We start from the raw sequence: 17,981 nt of genomic DNA on the forward strand, positions 1-17,981 counted from the left end.
ATAAGACGTTAGAACTCGTAATATTAGAAAAATAAATACCATGACTTAAAAGTTAGAACAAGTTTATTAATGTGGTCAGTCACAAAAAAAAAAAAAAAAAAGTGTTGGTAATAAGAAAAGGAATACAAATTTGCATTTTTTTTTCCTCCTTTAACGAGGACAACTGATGGCAACCCACGATTATCCACTTATTTCAAAAGGGAACAACTGGTGGTAAACTATGGTTATCTATCTATTTTAAAGGTGAAGACTCGTAGAAGCATTTGCATTTGAGAAAAGAGATTTAAAATAAAATTTTCCAAAAATAAAAATTCGTTATATTGTAAAAAAGTTAAAACTGAAAAAACAAATTTCGGTCCCCCACTATTTTGCATATATAGATTTTTGCAAGGTCTCCACGAAAATTACACTTCGCTTTGCCTGTCCCGATCATACACAACCCAAACCCTCACCCTCTCTCTCCCCCTCTGCGACCTCTCTCTCTCTCTCTCTCTCTCTCTCTCTCATTTGCCTGCAAGCCTTGCAATTCCCCAAACCCTAGAAATCTCTGCCTCTCTGTCTTCCTCCCATTTTCCCCATCTGCAAGTGTTCGCTTGCAGAGGCTAATTCCGCGTTCCCTCTCTCTCTTTCCGCATCTCGAAGCCCGATTAGCTGCCCTTTCGTCTCCGTAATTCGCCTGCAAATCCTCTGCAATTCGAATCGTTTTGGCCTCCGATGGCGCACGGAAAAGTCAGTCTCCTTCAAGATCTCCTCCCCTCGAATCTGGTCGATTCACACTTCTCCGCCAAAGGTTTGCGTTCCTCCGCGTTTCTCAATCCATATCTCTTATCATTGCATCGATTTTCTCTGTTTCTTTCGCATCAGTTTCTTTTCTGCTCGATTTGAATCGCATTCATACATTCACCTACATATACATATACATATATCTGTATTCTTTAGAATGTCATGTGTTGCAAAACTTTTGAATGTTCATGATATCGTTATCGTTTTTCTTTTCGATGTTAGTTTGGAGACGAAATTTGGGATAATTCTGTTGCCAAGGTGCTCATGTCATCTTCCTTTCTGTTGTGTTTTTCATTAGTAGTGCTGGTGCTATTAGCAGTTCATTGGACTATTCGTGCACTGTTTTCGGCCTATTTTATTTTTACTTTCGGTGAACTTCTTGGATTTTTAAATTATGGACAATCTGCTTTCGAAGAATGTAAGTAAATATGTATTTTTTCTGTTTGTCATCTTAGATGAAGCCTTCCAAGGAAACAGTGAGGAGAAGGCGCTAACGGGGTCCCTTGACTTGTCAAGTGGTGGTTGTGCTCCCTTTCTAATTATCCATTGTTTTCCCATGTTCAATTTTGTTCACCGCATTGGCTTTCATTTACTGTATTTTTGTTTATGATTAGTGTGAGCCTGCCAATTAATTAGTTTAACATGGTCCTAATTGCAGATCAAGTTGCCTTAGACAGCAGCATCCCTTTGTCTCCACAATGGCTATATGCCAAACCAGATTCCAAGACACTAGCAACTGGAACGTCAGGAGTATGTCCTTTTCAGTTCTTCTCCCTTAATTGTACTGCTGTTAATTATTTATAAACTTAAATGTTAGCGTGGGTTGAACAGACAACTAGATTTACAGTTTCTAACCCTTTTACATACAAGTGATGTGACGACTTGTCAGATCCTTATTTTCTTTAGTGATTGCTGTCATACTTTGGTATCTTTACCCCTCTCTTTTTCTGGAGACCATAGTTTGTTGAATTCTACTAATTTAAATGCACTGTAGTGGTTTGAAGCCTCTCAATTTTGCCTTTTTCTTTATGCTTCTGAGGATTTTGTTATTGTCTCTTAAGCCATGTATCTAATCTAGTGTTAGAATTGAAAAAGGACATTGAGCTATCATAGGAGCGAATTATTATGTTTTCAAAAAAATGATTAGAAGGATTTAGATTTTCTCTCTGTAAAGGATTATAATTCTCCTTGTTTTCAACCGTCATTATCCGTTTCTAAATACCGATAAAAATGACAGGAAGTGCATGCAAATGATTCTCTGTCTCATGGAAACTCAACTGATCCCAATTCGAGAGACATTTGGCGTGTAGATGGATCTCAGGAGAAAAAAGATTGGAAGAGGAATGCACCTGATTTAGATAGTAGTCGCCGCTGGCGTGAAGAGGAGAGAGAAACAGGCTTACTTGGTAGGAGAGATCGAAAGAAAGAAGATCGCCGTCTAGGTGCAAGTTTGACCAGGGATAATACTGAGACTAGAGCAGAAGATCGCCGTGCAGGTGTGACTACAACTAAGGATGCTGCAGAGAATAAAGTGTTGTCTTCTGACCGCTGGATTGAATCCCGAAGAGATAACAAATGGTCATCAAGGTGGGGGCCTGAAGATAAAGAAAAGGACTCGCGAATAGAGAAAAAGACTGATGCTGAGAGGGAAGATGTACATGTCGAGAAGCAGTCTTTTTCCAACAGCAACCGTGCAGCTTCTGAGCGTGATAGTGACTCTCGTGATAAGTGGAGGCCGCGCCATCGCATAGATGGTCAATCAGCTGGGGCAGGCCCATATCGTGCTGCACCAGGATTTGGGATGGCTCGAGGGCAGGTGGAAAAAGTAGGATTTGCTGCTGGACGAGGGAGGTCTAACACTAATGGAAGCCTACAGATTGGCAAACTTGTACTAGGAAAATCTGGCCGTTTTGCCAATATGTATTGCTATCCCAGAGGAAAGCTCCTTGATATTTATCGCAAGCAAAAGAAGGATTCGACTTTTGATATGCCTGATGGGATGGAGCATGTATCACCAATAACCCAAGTGAGCTCGATTGAGCCATTGGCTTTTTTTGCCCCTGATGCAGAGGAAGAGGTATACAGATTATGTTGTTAAATATTTATTTAAATATCCACACAGCCACACACAAACATAAGTAGGAATATATGACATGCTTATTATCCATAAGGAATTGCTCTGTAGTTATCTTGGTTAAACAGGCAAGCACTGACTTGTTTCTCTGACCACCATTATTTGCTGATGTGATGCCTTCAGGCTGGTCTGGGTGACATATATAAGGGAAGAATTACTAGCAGTGAAGTGGTATACAACTCGTCTGGGGACATGAACGTATTAGATGAAGATGCTAAAGGTAGATAAGTTGCATACTTGCCGCATTATCCTTCTCATTTGTTTCTGAAACTAGTTTTTTCCATCTATTCAGGATCTAGCAATGTCAGTTTAAGCAAGGAAGAAGGGGAAAATGTCCAATCTGCTGAAAAGGTCAATTTAAACAATTCTTTTCCGGTTACTGGTGCTGAGTCACCTATTTGTGGCTCACAAACACATATTTTAAAAGGTAAGGACAAGCTTTTGAAGACCTTATGTTTCTTGCCCTTTCATTTGAAACTATTGGTATTACAGTTTGTTGTATTTGAATACACTGTTTACACTTTCTCCAGAATGTGTTGCTACTGAAGGTCAGAAAGTTCTGACGGTCACAGCAGTGGCTGATAGGGAGATTGATCCCAGTAATGATGACGCTGACTTAAAAAGTTCAAGATGCCAGGAGGTAAGATATTTTGGTCTTTGAAGCATCCTTTATTGGACTGCATTAAATTTGATACAGTTGAAATTGATAGCCAGTTTCCTGATGATTCAAGTTTCCGTTTTCATTTTCCAATTTTCAGCAAACCGCAAGCATTGATGATCACTATTTGAAGAGCAATGAGGACGCCTATCTCGTGGAAAGAATTGTCACACCTGAGGATATGAGTTTGTGCTACCTCGATCCTCAAGGGAATATCCAAGGACCTTTCCTGGGGATCGATATAATTGCATGGTTTGAGCAAGGATTTTTCGGAATTGACTTGCCAGTTCGTTCATTTGATGCGCCCAATGGATCTCTTTTTCAAGAACTTGGTGAAGTGATGCCACATCTGAAAACTAAATTTGGGCCTGTCTCTAATTCTAGTTTGCCTACTCAATTAGAGCCATCGGATGCTGTTGGAGGCAGCTTGGGAGAGAGAACATCTGCTCCTAACTATGATGGCGGGTCTGCTATTCTAAACAATCATGGCATTCAGAATGTTGTAGCAGAAGATGAGGGTGTGTTGTGTTTTTTTGTTTTTACTTTTCTATATTATTGTTTATGTCTACTACACTGTTACTTCAATGGCTTCTTTCATTTTGGTTTGTACAGAAATTGTATTTCCTGGAAGGCCTAAAAGCAGCAGTGATTACCTATCGAGGTCTTCAGCTGACATTCATGGCTCATTTGCAAATCCTCCGAGCCTTCATTCCCTTGCAAATGAAGTTTCAAAAACTAGTGTGCCTGATCAGCAGGACGATAAGTTGCATCCTTTTGGCCTGTTGATGTCAGAGCTCAGAGGCAACTCACGTTTAAGGCCTGCTCAATCATCTCATGCGTCTTTCGGCATTGATGATCAGGTTCATTTTAGAGATGCCTTCTTTGAGGAAGGCGCCATTATTGCTAATCAGAATTCCCTTGGTGCCATGATTGATCAACCTTGCTTTGTGGAGACACGGCCTGATAATTATATAAAAAATAACACTAATGTTAGTATGGGTTCTATAGATCCTCACCATTTATCTCACATGGGAGAACAAAACAGTGGCATTGACCCGGCAGAGCATATAATGTCACAGCAATTACTAAAAGAACGGTTTCAGCAGCTGAACCATCTTTCTCCACTTACTGTTGCACATAGTGCAGGAACAGGAGTGGACCGGTTCCCTGGATTTGTTTTTTCTGACAGCAAGAACCCTAATATCCAGCCGTCATTCCATCATCCAGTGGCAGATATGGAACATATTTTTGAAATGCAGCGTCAGCAGCAGCGTCAGTTGGAGCTTCGTCAACAGCAACACCAATTGGAGCTTCAGCAACAGCAGCGTCAGTTGGAGATTCAGGAGCACCAGCGTCAGTTGGAGCTGCAGCGCCAGCAGCAGTTGGAGCTGCAGCGCCAGCAGCAGTTGGAGCTGCAGCGCCAGCAGCAGTTGGAGCTGCAGCGCCAGCAGCAGTTGGAGCTGCAGCGCCAGCAGCAGTTGGAGCTGCATCACCAACGTCAATTGGAGCTTCAGCAGCAACAGCGTCAGCTGGAGCTTCAGCAACAGCGTCACTTGCAGGAGCAGCTTCACCAACACCAAATGAAATTGCAGCAACAACAGAGATCTCAAGCTCAACATGTGCTCCTTGAACAGTTTTTGCATCAACAAATATCGGATTCTGGTTATGGGCAGTGGAAGGCGGATGCTACAAGAGGCAACCCTTTCGATCAATTACATTCAAGGAAGCACCTTCTAGATGACTTGCACCAGATGTCCCATTCCTCAAGACACGATCCATTGTTAGAGCATATCATCCAAGAAAATATAGGACGCTCAGGACAGACTGATTTCTTTGACCTCATATCTCAGGCCAAGCAAGGGAATATGCACATTTCTGATCTGCAGGCACAGCAGTTATCCGCAGCATTGAGAGAGCAACTGCAGATGGAAGGGGAAAGGCGTGTCGGTGGGCCTTGGTTCGTAGATGAAGCAAGCCAAGTTGTCAGGAATCCTGTTGGTCATCACCAGGCTCAGATGGTAGGATTTAGCTCTTCAGAAAATTACCAGCAACAGCAGAGTTTTCCCACCCATGAACAGCAACTAAGCCATCTCAATTGGAATCATGCCACACGGGAGCAACCTCAGGGAGGGTTCTACGAACCAAACTCTCTGGAATTTGAGAGGTCATCTGTTCCTGCTGGTTCCCATGCAATGAACTTGGATATTCTGAGTGCTCGCGGGCTGGATGAGTTTTATTCTTCTCATCCAGTTGGTTTGGAGCACTTGCCCTTTGGGAACAATGGACATCTGGAAGATAGCTCCATTGAATCACTACATTGTCATGCTGAGCAAACCCGCGACTCAGAAGCTACCATGGCTTTTGCTGATTCAGATATATGGGCATCATCTGATGGTGATAAAGAACACTCAAAACAATTTTTGATGGACCTTCACCAAAAATTCAGTCAATCTATACAGTTATCAGAAGTTGATTATCAGCATCACCTATCGTCTTCCGGAAGCCGGGGAGAATCTGTACATCATCCATTTAATCTTCTTCCTGATCAACCAGTTGGTATGAACAACTCCTTCACAGAAGGGCCTTTTAGATCTAATTCCAGAGCATTTGTGGAAGATTTATCAGAGTTGGAGGGAAATAATTGGAAGAAACAGGGAGTGAAAAGCTATGAAGGCAACATGGGAGAACAAGAAGAAACATCAAGGGATCTTCGTAGTAATGCCCATAGCAGGCAGAGTTCACTTAGCAGTGCTGGTAACTTTTCAAATAATCTTGTTTCTTAGTCTCATCTTTATTTTGGACGAATTTTAAACTCTTTTGATGGTACAGGTGGAGGTGGGAGTTTTTACAGCTCTGAGACAGGGGTAGATAAACCACTTGGAGAAGAGGTTTCTAATGGGAGGTAATTTTCTTTTCTTTTTCCTTTTATGTGCAATACTATTTTTCGAATGTGTGTGTGTATGAGAGAGCGAGCGAGCGGCAGAGAGAGAGAGAGAGAGAGAGGGGTACTTTACGTTTATTTGTTTGGTTATTTGTAACTTTGCATGAACTTGTAGCCTCGTGTGCGTCATTTTGAATATCCGTTATTCTCAAGTGACGCGCTATTAGGTGGTTCATTATGAGATGACCGAGTCAATTTCATTACCTATATGTTGCGTATACACTATTGCTGTAGTGTGCGCATAAAGGATATTTCCCAATGATTTTGCAAGTTCTAAGTTCTATGATAGACTCTCTCTCTCTCTCTCTCTCTCTCTCTCTCTCTCAAGCTTACTTTGGTGATTTATAGCCCAATCTGATTGTAACTTTCGATGGTCCATTCACAGACTGCCTTCTACTGTAACCAAAGGGTATGACAATGCTTTGAATAGACGCCGAGTTTTATCTTCCCAGGACGTTTTGTCTGAAGCAGCAGTTCCTTTACCTGTCATACAAAGAAATCCAGCTGCAACCCAGGTCTATGAAACCCAAGCATGTAGCAAGAATGATGCGGAATTTAGGAGGACTTCATCTTACAGCGACGCATCTGTGTCTGAGACATCATTCATAGACATGCTCAAGAAACCAGTCATTTCAGAGGCTGATGCAGCCAACAGAGCAGCTGCACTGGAGCCGTCTGATGGAGGTGGCCAAGCGGGGCGGACTGGCAAGAAGAAAGGGAAGAAAGGAAGACAGATTGATCCAGCTCTCCTCGGCTTTAAGGTTACCAGCAACCGGATATTGATGGGTGAGATCCATCGCCTTAACGATTGACCCATGCTGTACGACCTGTAATGTTTTTCGTTCTCGGTATAAAAACTGTACAGCTAATTTAAGAGACATGGTTACCTCAGATTTTTTTCCCCCTTCTTAGTTTTCCAATCCTCTGGATTCCAAGGTAGAACATTTACATAGTTAAAGAACCGTTGCAGTCATTGACCGGATGTATAGTGTAAATTGACAAACAGAGTTCACTGACAAATGTCAACTTCTGTACGAGAGAATCGTAAATTTTATTAGAAACCAATTTCCCTTAATTTCGTTTCTTTTTCTTTATTATTATTAATTTTTGGTGCGCTGACAGACTAAAACTTTACCATTCAAAAGCAAGCAGCATTTTACGATTCATACATCCGATCTCATTTAGTGGGATAAGGTTTGGTGGTTATTTTGGTGAGCCGACAGACGAAAACTTAACCATTCAACCGGAAGGGGTACTGGATGAATTGCGGAGCAATCAAATTATCATAAACATGCAATGATTGCTGTGAATTATAATATCCGAACGCCAACCTCTACGATCTAAATTGAACCTCTGGTCTGAGCAATATAAACTAGAGCATTATTGTTTGAGACCTGATATTTCCCGGATTGTTCGAAGCAACTGCAGAGTTGGCTCTGGTCTTGAAGAAGAAGACAGGGATGCTAAAAGTTCAGCTGATATAATTTGCAACATCGAGGGTGCGGTTTGTCGAACCCATTTAATGTGCTCGATGGCAACCGGAATCTCTTCAGCGTCAGCTAAATACTTCAGCAAAGTTACATGGGAATCGGACTCTGTTACATCATGGCTGATGCCGCAGAGTAACTTAGAAGCAGCAAGAAAAAGACCTGCACAGATCAGAAACGCCTAAGCAACAAGCCAAAACATTTGAAACTACCGACTCTGGCACTCCGCGCTGGACATTTACTGGCGAAGCATGAAGGTACATGATGTGAAAATTGAAACATCCATTACGTATAATCATCAGTACAGAAGATACCTGTTTTGCACAAAGAATGAGTAAATGCACCCAATACAGTTTGTGCAAGCATCATATCCTGTTGAACAGACTTGTTAAATACTTCGAAAGCGGCTTCAACCTTGTTTTCTTGGCAAAGCCCTTCAAGTAGAGAAATGTAAGTCATCGTGTCCGGTGCAACCCCTTTACCCAGCATGTGGTAAAAGAGCCTCTGAGCCTCGTCAACCTGGCCTACTTCCGAAAACTTACGGATTAGGATATTGTAAGTCTTCAAGTTTCCGTTGCACCCAGTTGCAAACATCTCGTCCCATAGCCTTTTAGCAGGCCTCAACAGATCTTCCCTACAACATGCTTCAATAAGAGAATTGTAAGTCAAAATGTCCGGGCCTAACCCATTTTTCCTCATCTCCTGAAGAGCGCCATACGCTTCTTTCACCATCCCTGCTCTGCACAAGAACGACACCATCACATTGTAAGTCTCCAAATCTCTGAAATAGCCGCCGGATGATAGAACTCGAAAGACTTCCAGCAAGTCATCACTTTTGTCATGCTTACACAGATTCCTACTCAAATTGCTCAAAGTCAAAAGAGTTGGGAACCTCTCTTTTCCAACCATGAATTCGAAGAAGACTAACGCCGAGCCAGGATCAATTGCCGACACTGATCCTATCAAGACATTGAGAACATCATCGTCAATCGGAAAATTCCCGCTAACAATCACTTCTCCCAACTCTTTTGCTTCACATATCCGCCTCTCTGAAATCAAATCAAATATGAACCCTCTATAATCATTAGTCCTAGGAGCTACACCTAGCTTTCTCTTCTTCTTCAAAACCTTTTCGGTACCAACTACGTCCCCAGTTAACCGAAGTGCTTCGGCGACAATCCTATACGCCATGAAATCAGGTTTGCACTCTCTACTTCTCAGCTCATCCAATACCCAAAAAGTCTCTGATACTCTAGAAGCCTGACAAAGCCCGTGAACAACCAAAAGAGCTATAACGGAGCCGTTAATCTCCGAACCACCTCTCCTAACCTCATCTAACATACTCAAAATTTTACCCAATTCCGCATTTCCACAAAGTCTCCATATAAAAACACCAAAACCAACTGTGCTCAAGGGGACAGCTTTAAGAGTCATTTCATCAAACACCTTCTGGGCATACTCAAAATATCCATCGGATGCTAGCGCAGCCAACAGCGAGTTACAAATCCCATGCCCAATGTCTCCAATTAGCGAGGAAACCTCGCTGAAGACCAAAAAAGCGTTGTGGGTTTTCTTTGCAATGATTAGTGAAGCAATTACGGAGCGATAAACCGAAGCATCGAGACTGATCTTCTGGACTTTGACTTGCTTGAGGAGGGCATCAATGGAGTTGAATTGGCGGGAAAACGAGAGAGACTTGAGGACTGATCGGTAGGTGAGGGATGTGTGGGAGAAGGACGGTTGCTGGGAAGCCCAGTTGAAGAAGCCGAGAGCGAGCGAGTGGTGATTGAGGAGGAAGGGGTCGATAACTCGGGCCACGAGTGAGGGGCTCAGTGAGTCGCGGCAACCGAGGCGGTGGAGAATGGTCTCGAGAGAAGGATCCCATGAGCGAGTCGGCCTTGTGTCGTTGGAAGCGGAGATTAGAACCCGGCTTATTCGACTGGCTAGCTCCGCTGCCGACGAGGCTTTCATTGGCGGAAACAGAGCTGGCGACAATGGCGAGGCCTCATCAGCAGCGATGCTGTAAATACACTTTCAGCTCTACTAGTATTTTTCATTGGTTAATATTCAACTAAAATTACTAATTTGACTCGAAATAAAAGTTTAAAACCGCTTCCATGTAACTTATAACAACTTTTTTAAATGGATTATTTTTGTGAGGATTCTCGCCAAATTCTCTTTGTGAGAATTCTGAAAATTCTTTAATCATATATGTTCATCGTACATTTATTTTTTATCAGGTATTATTTATATTTAATTTTAAATAAAAAATTACAATAATTTCTGATCGTACGATATACAATGAATGAATGTGATTAAATGATTCAAAGATCCTCACAAAGAGGATCCAGCGATGATCCTTTAGCTTTCACATGCATACACGAAAACTCACATTTTCTGAACTTGTAAAAATTTAACATTAGTCTAATTTTTTTGACACTTTGAAAGTACTAGAAGTTTTTCAAAATTCATACAAGACGTTTAAAAGATGTTATGATTGAGAGAAATTTGTCGTAGTTATGATGATTACTCTTTTTCAACTTAAAAATTCAATAAAATCTACATATATAACAGTAAATAATAAGATTGTGTTCAAATAACTTAAGTGTGAGCTATAAGTCACAGTTTTTATTGGTTTTGCAAATTTCTTAAAATAACATCATAAAACCTATTTCACGATGTTTTTGCCTCACTACGGCCCTCAAGCATATTAAAAGTTTGGACCTTGGAAATCAGTACCTACAACAATAACAAAACCTTATCTCACTCAATAGGGTCGGCTGTTTGAATTTTAAAACGCCACTGCGCTTAGTGTTGTGCCATGTATCTTTGAAATCAACAGGATAAGTAAAAATGCTAGAAGGTAAACCAAGATGAAGTCGACAACGTCAATGGTACGGAAACCATCCATCACAAAGTTAAAAACGCATCTAATCTTATCATCTTAGGCAGACATTGAGAGGAAAAAGAGAGCAATTTAATCTATAATATTTACATTATTTCCTCATTGAGCTATGTATGAATGTATGTATCTGTACAATCTTCTATCTTTTTACAACCTCTGTAGTCTGTACACCACACTATACAATTACAATATATATCTTTACAAATGTACAAAATATACAAACCCAACCACTATCTTGACAGTATCCAGAGTGGTTTCTGGGTTTCTTCTTCCTATATGCAGCTTAAGACGTCTGGTAATTTTGTTCTTTTTACACTTTCCAGAACATCGAGAAACTAAGAGTAGGATCGAACCAACTTAAGGCTCTGGAAACTTCGAGCTTTGAATAAGTTTCCGAAGAGATATCCCATTGTTGTCCCTTGAGGAGGCTTTGGTGCAGCGCTTGAGTTACACTTCACCTGCAGTATGGTCTGCCCAATCTGTCTGCGAACTGAATCGATAATCTTGGGGTCTACTGGGCTTCCTGTAACGTCCGTGACATAGAATGTGTCTATTGCTTTTCCACTTTTAGTTGAAATTTCTGCTCGTGTGACACGCAAACTGTTCTCTCTGAATATCCGCGTGATATCTGAGAGAAGTCCAACCCGGTCATCTGTGCACAGTTGTAGTTCCAGGCCCTGCATGGTAAAGCAACATGTGTTGGTAACTTTGTGGACATGAAAACTGAACACGAGGGTTCTCGTCAGGTAAAAGTTCACCGCACCTCCGATGCCCGCCTTTCAATGGCTGCTTCAAGGCACTGTACAACACGTTCTCGCTCAGCTTCTGAGTTGATAGGAAGCCCATCAACATGTCGAATGTAAAATTCCTAAAAAGAAAAATACCTCGTGTGTTAGAAGGAAATGAGATCCACAACCCAAAGAGCAAAAATTGCAAATGAATGTCTGCCATTTGATGATTATGTCAGATCCAGCCGAGCTTTGCTGGCTTTGCAAACCAGAACCATTACATCAGACCAATTTCAATAGGAATTTATCTTACCTGATAAGCTTCCGTCCTCCCAGTATTGACCATTCCGTGAAAAACCACATACTGCATGTCTGTTAAAGTGCAGATGATGTCAAATAACAACTTTGGTCGATCTTTTGACCTCATGGTAATGACAGTGTAATCCTTCTGGCTGCAATCCAACGCGGTTACATGGGGTTTTGAGCCCTTATCCTCAACTCTCCGTAGTTCTGCTCTTTCAACCCTTTCATAATCCCTGTCAGCAAACATAATCTGATGTAACCTTCTATCTCTGTTTGTAACTCCAGGGGTTGCAAGTGTCATTTTAGCAGCCTTCAATTCACTGTTTACTTTGAGGACATTGCAAAGCAACTCCTTAATTGTAGCGAGACGGATTGGATCTTCAATTGCGCAGCCAGTGGAATCATCTGTGACATGAACTACAGCTGCAGCTCTAGTGTTGTGTGTCCATATCTCAGCGTTTACCACATTACAGTGAAGGTCTGCAAGAACCGCACACACTTCAGACAATAAGCCAGGCCTGTCGGTGCCGCTGAGCTCAATGGAGGTGTACTCTTCTGAGGGCATCATGCCGACGGAGTCTCTCATAGAGGGTACAAAGCCACCATTGCTTTCAAGTCTCTGCAAAATAAAAAAGTGAACTGAAAAATGACGACCTTTTCCCATAGGTCTATATATCTTGGTCCAGGAAAAGATCATAGGCAATGCAGAAAGGTAGGCGTCGGATGCAACAACGTATCTCTTTTAGTTTTGAAACAGCTTTCCTTAAACAAAACTGAAATTATAGCATAAATTAGATGCCAGAGGAAATCATGTTTTTCTAAACGACGATTTGTCATAAAACATTAAACGATTTACTTTGTCTCTTCCCATCAGAAATCTACGAAAACGACCTTAAATGCAAGAACTTAATTGCTTTATCATCATCTTCAGAAAAAGAACATAAAGACATAAAGTTTGTTTGCTACTCTTTTCCCGACTTCTTAACAGCCAGAGGAACTGCAATAGGATCGAATCCTTACCATTTGAATATAATTGATAATGTCCTTGTCTCTGATTTTTTTCCCGTCACGGTCAATCACATTGAACACTGAAAAACAGAAAATTCAGAAAAAACAGACTTGGTAAACTAGAAGAAGAGAAACAAAATACAGAAAAATGGAAAGCTTGAGTCTTGACATGGGAAGTTGAATAAAAAACCTTACCATCCATGAACCATACACCATCAGATGAGATATAAGCTTTGGTTATTACAAGGTTCACATCGGCGAGCACTTGGACAACATCCAGCAGAATTCCATGTTTGTTGACACTGTCAACCTAATCAAAATTTGAAAGGAAAAAAAATAATGTTCAATTGGATATTCAAATCTTCAACCGAATTCTTCGCACCAATATACATGAACGAAATCAACAAATACATCTCATAAGAAAACATAAAAAGTACTGGTCAGAAGGTACAAGCAGCCTCACCTGGATAACGGTGGCATCCTCGCAAGAATTGTTATCGATCACAACTCTGCAAGAACAACGGGCAGATCAGATGAAGCTTCTTGCTTTCTTTACATACTTCAAAGAAGAGGACAATCAAATCAAGAACAACGGGCAAATCAGATGAAGCTTCTTGCTTTTTCATACGCACTTCAAAGAAGAGGACAATCAAATGTTCAAAGAAGAGGACAATCAAATGGGCCAAACCAAGTAGTTTCCCGAAGGGGGGTCCAAAAAAAAAAAAAAAATTCATATGCCCATATAGGCTCCAAAATTAAACCTTTGGCCTTTTTAGCATACAGAAAACGATTTTCGCACACTCATTTTCTCCTTCTACACACCCTATTGAAGTGTTTATTTCTGTCCCTTAATTCTCTTTTGAATAATTCAATCCAAAAACCATAAACAAACCAACTGTGCAGAGGAGAAAATGTGTGTACGGAAACCACTTCGCGTACAATTCATGGAGAGGGAACAGATGGGAAGGAAAAGTCAGCTGCCCATAAGTCCTCTATGTAAAACTAAAATTCAATCAGAAAACGAAAATTAAAAGAATACATCTTTACTTTCTGAATCAAAGAAGAAGAAGAAGACTCAACAGGAAAGGGAGGGAATAATTGTTACCCAAGTTTTACTGAAACAAGTAGAAGTTCTGCTTTTTCATCAACCAAACGGTACAAAAATCAAAACTTGAGAGAACAAAGAACACATAAATTATATCAGAATCATAATTAGAGAAAACAAAAAAATTCAACGGACCCTTCATCTAAAAAACGAAAACAAACAAAACCCAGAAACCAAAAAAGCATAACAAGTGACCAGAAAACAGAAAATCCCAGAAATATTAGGGGAAAATACCTCGGTGGGTTCATCCTCCTGACGAACTTGGCGTACTCATCGTCCATTTTTCTTTCTTCTCTTCCAAATCTACCGGAGATTTCCGAGCAACCCAAGACCTCAAAAACAGACCGAATTTAGAAAAACACCGACAATCTTAGACTTGAGAGTACATGATTTTAAGAAATATACTATATACAATGATGCCTCCTCCAATAATCAAGGAAATATCCACCCCGCTGAGAGAGTGTGTGTTTTAAACAAAACGAACGAAACGAAAGGTGCTAAGCGGGGCAGCGGGCAGGACGGGCACGGGGCCGTGGGGTCCGAAAAGTCCGTTCGAAGGAAAAGAGAGTACATCGTCAGCTGTATTTTCGTGACGTGTCGAATTGTGATTGGCTTGGCCAGCGGTTCGTCGCAGCCCGCGGTCCATTGGCTTGTGACGCTCTTTCGAGAGGACTCGTGATTTTTCAACAATTTCTGATATTTTGGGCATGGCATGGGCGTCCGTACAATTAGCCAGGAGGGATTCCAATGCCACGTGACTTTTTGGCGGTGAGTTGACACGAGGAACGAGTTCGTTACAATTTGGTCGCATATTTGCCGGTATTTCTGGCGGCAATTCCAGCGTAAGTGACTGGTTTCCTGCCCACGGAAATCATATGCCCATTGCCCATTGCCCATTGCCCATTTGCCCAACTTATTTTGCAAATTAACAGTTGAATAAGAAAAAGAAATTATTAAGTGCTATTGAATATTGATGCAAACCGAAGAAAAAGACTATTGATGTAAAATCAAGAAAATATTATTGATGCATGTGCACCTAACTTTAGTATCTGGAAGAATACATATTGCTGCTTAAACTTATAATTTAAAGATACGTCTGAAACACGATCACATGACGTTACTGTTGTAATTAAATTTTAATATGTAATTTCATTTTAATAATGATTAATAATTTGTAAAAGTGAAACATATCAACCATATTATCCAGTATCATCAGCGTTGTTAAATATCTTACATCGGCCAAAGAAAGAAAGAAAAAAGAGTTTAAATATTTTAACCTCACTTTAATTAATACCGATGCATTTTGTGATAAAATCTCACACCTAAGGGATTGTGTAGGTGGTAATTACCTAGTTGGGGATATATCGGTGTTGTTGGAAGTAGTTTTTGGCCGTCTTTCTGATAATTTTACAAGGTATTAGAGGAGCGGGCCTGTATATCCTAACCTCGTCCAACTAATACCGAGACCTTTTGTGATAAAGGTCTACACCTAACAGATTATACAAGTGGTAATTACCAAGTTAAAAACAATATTAAAATTTTGTTGGAAGTGAGTCTTTGCTCTATCTTTTTGATAATTCTACAAGCGTGACATAGTACACTACTTAGCTTGTTCTGTCTAAGACTCTCACACAAAAGTGTGTGCACTAATGTTTTTTTATTATTATTTTGGATGCATGCATGGATATGTATTGCGTGCGGTATAATACATATATATATATATATATATTTTAATTTAACTGTTTAGTTGATTAATAACACTCATAGTATACACTCATGCCTCGTTTGGCAGTTTGGATGGTACTAACTATTTGAATCGGATAGGATAAATAGTCATTGGATAATATGACTAAATTAGTCGAACGTTTGATGTTGTGTCGGATTAATTTGTGCATCGGATAATATGTCGGACTATAATAATTTTCTAAATAATTTCACAAAATAATTGTTGTTAAAACTTAAAATGAAAAATGGGAAAAATTAAAACACCACAAACCAAGAATATTCACACAGAGGACTTTGTTTTCTATTATTCCTCAAAAAAATTTGGAAGGAAATTCACGGAGGAAATTCACGGAGTGGCGGCCGGGGTGGAGAACTCGTCGAGGAACTGCTCGAAGGCCCACTCTGAGAAGTCGTTAACGGCGGCTGTGTGAAATGGAGAGGATAGCGCCCTGGCTAATTATCCGAGCTTTTGGGGTATTTTAATAGTACGGTGTCAACTGTATAAAATTTGATAGACTGGATAATTAAACGGGTGCTTATTTAGTTCGAAAATACATCAAACAACTACTTCCGTATTATTTATTTTATTTGAAACTTTATACGACATGCTAAACGGGACCTCAATGTCCTAAGGACGATATTTCCGACGTTCAACACAACTTGTATTACAAATGAGTATATAAATTACAATGTATGGTTTAATTTGGAGCGTGGAAAGGTGAAAGAAAGGATTCAAAGAATGAAGCTGGTGAGCTCGAGGCCAAATCTGGTTATATTTGAGAGGAGAATCTCACTTAATCTGGTTATTTGGTCATTAGGGCACAAATCCGTCCAAATACAACCCATCGCCACCAACACTTTAATATATATAGCTAGCAGTTGCAATTTGCAAGCAACAGATTATGTAATTAATATTTATATTAACCAGTAACCACTGGTTGAGTCAAGTACAAGGCTCCCCTAGATTATAACATAGAGAGAATTGTAGATCTTTAAGCTTTAAAATATTAATTTTTTGGGCTATTTTATGATTTTAATTGTCATATTCCCTTTAGAAAATGCAAATTTGAATTTTAAGGCTGTTTTAAGGAAAATAAGAGCTAATCTCTACTAATTAATATAACACTACTTGTCAACCAAAATTCTATGAAATTACCAGTTTAACCCTCTAATTAAATCAGAATATGAATAAGAAATATAGGGCAGAAATGTAATTACACACAACCAAATTTTTCATTTTTTTTTCAAAACCTCACCTACATGTAATTCTAACATATTTCTAATTAAAAAAAAAACTTCTCACTCCCGCATTCTCTATCACTCTCTTCCTCTCTCTTTCTATTTCAAAAACAAAAATAAAAAATTTTCTCACACACTTTGTGTGTGCCCATATGCTAGTAAATGTTAAATAAACTCGTCACTTTAACCAATATTATAATTTAATAGTAACAAATTAAAACTTTCATACCATAAATGGTTCTTTATTTTATTCAGTTGAAATTTTTGAAGGCTAGAAGCTTGGAAAACATAGTATAAATTTTTTGTTTCAAATTATTACTTTCAGATTTACTATTATATAACTTTAGGTAAGCAACAAAAGATTAAAAACACAGTAATAATATTAGCTTAGCTCACCCATCGAAAAATTCTTAGCTACACCGTTGATATTAACGTATGCCTAATCTATCTGTGATATCTTGTCACTACGTATATATATTGAGAACGATCGATCGATTTAACGGGAAGTTGATGATAACTCTACAGTGGGAGATATATGAGAGATTGATAAACGAGCCACAAACGTGGAGCTTCCCAAACTACATAACACGGATATCGTTGTAGACTTTCCAACAAACAAATGATCCAAATATATTTATACATTTATATATATGTGTGTAGTGTGTGTGTATAGGATGTTATTTCCACACATCATTTTGTACACACCCATGTTTTTTTGTAATCTTCGAATGGAGGAAGTCAATAGAGTATCAATAGATCAAATAAACATGCGTGTGCAGAATGACAATGCGTGTACAGAAATCAATTTCCTCAAATTGAGGAATTAATTTATCTCATTCGTCATTTAGAGACAACATATATATTTATATCTTCGATGGTGCTACGTACACCAAAATTGTGCACTAATCAATGTAGCACATTCTATACCATATAATTCTTTTAGGAAAATTTAGTATTCGGTTCCT

At 39.7% G+C, this 17,981-nt stretch overlaps 3 protein-coding genes across 7 annotated transcripts; 1 reads left to right on the forward strand and 2 right to left on the reverse strand.

Annotated features, from left to right (window-relative positions):
• The first annotated feature begins 406 nt into the window (after window positions 1–406).
• On the forward strand, window positions 407–7,591 carry LOC137739066 (uncharacterized). 3 transcript variants are annotated; one of them, XM_068478545.2, is made up of 11 exons: window positions 407–790; window positions 1,239–1,304; window positions 1,442–1,533; window positions 2,021–2,860; window positions 3,041–3,137; window positions 3,210–3,344; window positions 3,448–3,557; window positions 3,676–4,093; window positions 4,188–6,329; window positions 6,405–6,477; window positions 6,902–7,591. In XM_068478545.2, exons 1-11 carry the CDS (start codon window positions 715–717, stop codon window positions 7,326–7,328), a joined length of 4,476 nt encoding a protein of 1,491 aa, XP_068334646.2. In that variant the 5' UTR covers window positions 407–714; the 3' UTR covers window positions 7,329–7,591. The 3 variants fall into 3 exon arrangements, with proteins under 3 accessions (XP_068334646.2, XP_068334647.2, XP_068334648.2); XM_068478546.2 differs by having other exon boundaries at window positions 1,239–1,301; XM_068478547.2 differs by lacking the exon at window positions 1,239–1,304.
• Window positions 7,592–7,772: 181 nt separating this feature from the next.
• Window positions 7,773–10,116, reverse strand: LOC137739067 (Tetratricopeptide repeat (TPR)-like superfamily protein). Its single transcript, XM_068478549.2, has 2 exons — window positions 8,318–10,116; window positions 7,773–8,165 (listed from the first exon to the last, which is right to left on the reverse strand). The coding sequence occupies exons 1-2, from the start codon at window positions 9,972–9,974 to the stop codon at window positions 7,897–7,899; spliced, it is 1,926 nt and encodes a 641-aa protein (XP_068334650.2). The 5' UTR covers window positions 9,975–10,116; the 3' UTR covers window positions 7,773–7,896.
• An 863-nt stretch (window positions 10,117–10,979) lies between these two features.
• Window positions 10,980–14,727, reverse strand: LOC137739671 (ACT domain-containing protein ACR6). Of its 3 annotated transcripts, none has more exons than XM_068479332.2 (7): window positions 14,287–14,727; window positions 13,411–13,456; window positions 13,143–13,257; window positions 12,960–13,027; window positions 11,950–12,558; window positions 11,672–11,776; window positions 10,980–11,585 (listed from the first exon to the last, which is right to left on the reverse strand). In XM_068479332.2, the coding sequence occupies exons 1-7, from the start codon at window positions 14,331–14,333 to the stop codon at window positions 11,244–11,246; spliced, it is 1,332 nt and encodes a 443-aa protein (XP_068335433.2). In that variant the 5' UTR covers window positions 14,334–14,727; the 3' UTR covers window positions 10,980–11,243. The 3 variants fall into 3 exon arrangements, with proteins under 3 accessions (XP_068335433.2, XP_068335434.2, XP_088556642.1); XM_068479333.2 differs by having other exon boundaries at window positions 13,411–13,506; window positions 14,287–14,493; XM_088700516.1 differs by having other exon boundaries at window positions 13,411–13,578; window positions 14,287–14,482.
• Window positions 14,728–17,981: the final 3,254 nt, after the last annotated feature.

Source organism: Pyrus communis, chromosome 9, assembly GCF_041283825.1.
Source record: "Pyrus communis isolate YQ-2024b chromosome 9, ASM4128382v1, whole genome shotgun sequence".
Classification (NCBI taxonomy): Eukaryota; Viridiplantae; Streptophyta; class Magnoliopsida; order Rosales; family Rosaceae; genus Pyrus; species Pyrus communis.

Excerpts from the sequence above, each read along its gene's own strand:
- LOC137739066 (XM_068478545.2), top strand. The coding sequence starts at position 715 with ATGGCGCACGGAAAAGTCAGTCTCCTTCAAGATCTCCTCCCCTCGAAT. Across the intron at positions 3,345-3,447 it reads ACAAACACATATTTTAAAAG|AATGTGTTGCTACTGAAGGT; the intron begins GTAAGGACAAGC and ends CACTTTCTCCAG. Across the intron at positions 4,094-4,187 it reads TGTTGTAGCAGAAGATGAGG|AAATTGTATTTCCTGGAAGG; the intron begins GTGTGTTGTGTT and ends TGGTTTGTACAG.
- LOC137739067 (XM_068478549.2), bottom strand. The coding sequence starts at position 9,974 with ATGAAAGCCTCGTCGGCAGCGGAGCTAGCCAGTCGAATAAGCCGGGTT. Across the intron at positions 8,166-8,317 it reads TCATTCTTTGTGCAAAACAG|GTCTTTTTCTTGCTGCTTCT; the intron begins GTATCTTCTGTA and ends TGATCTGTGCAG.
- LOC137739671 (XM_068479332.2), bottom strand. The coding sequence starts at position 14,333 with ATGGACGATGAGTACGCCAAGTTCGTCAGGAGGATGAACCCACCGAG. Across the intron at positions 13,457-14,286 it reads AGGAGGATGAACCCACCGAG|AGTTGTGATCGATAACAATT; the intron begins GTATTTTCCCCT and ends TTGTTCTTGCAG. Across the intron at positions 13,028-13,142 it reads TGGTGTATGGTTCATGGATG|TGTTCAATGTGATTGACCGT; the intron begins GTAAGGTTTTTT and ends TCTGTTTTTCAG.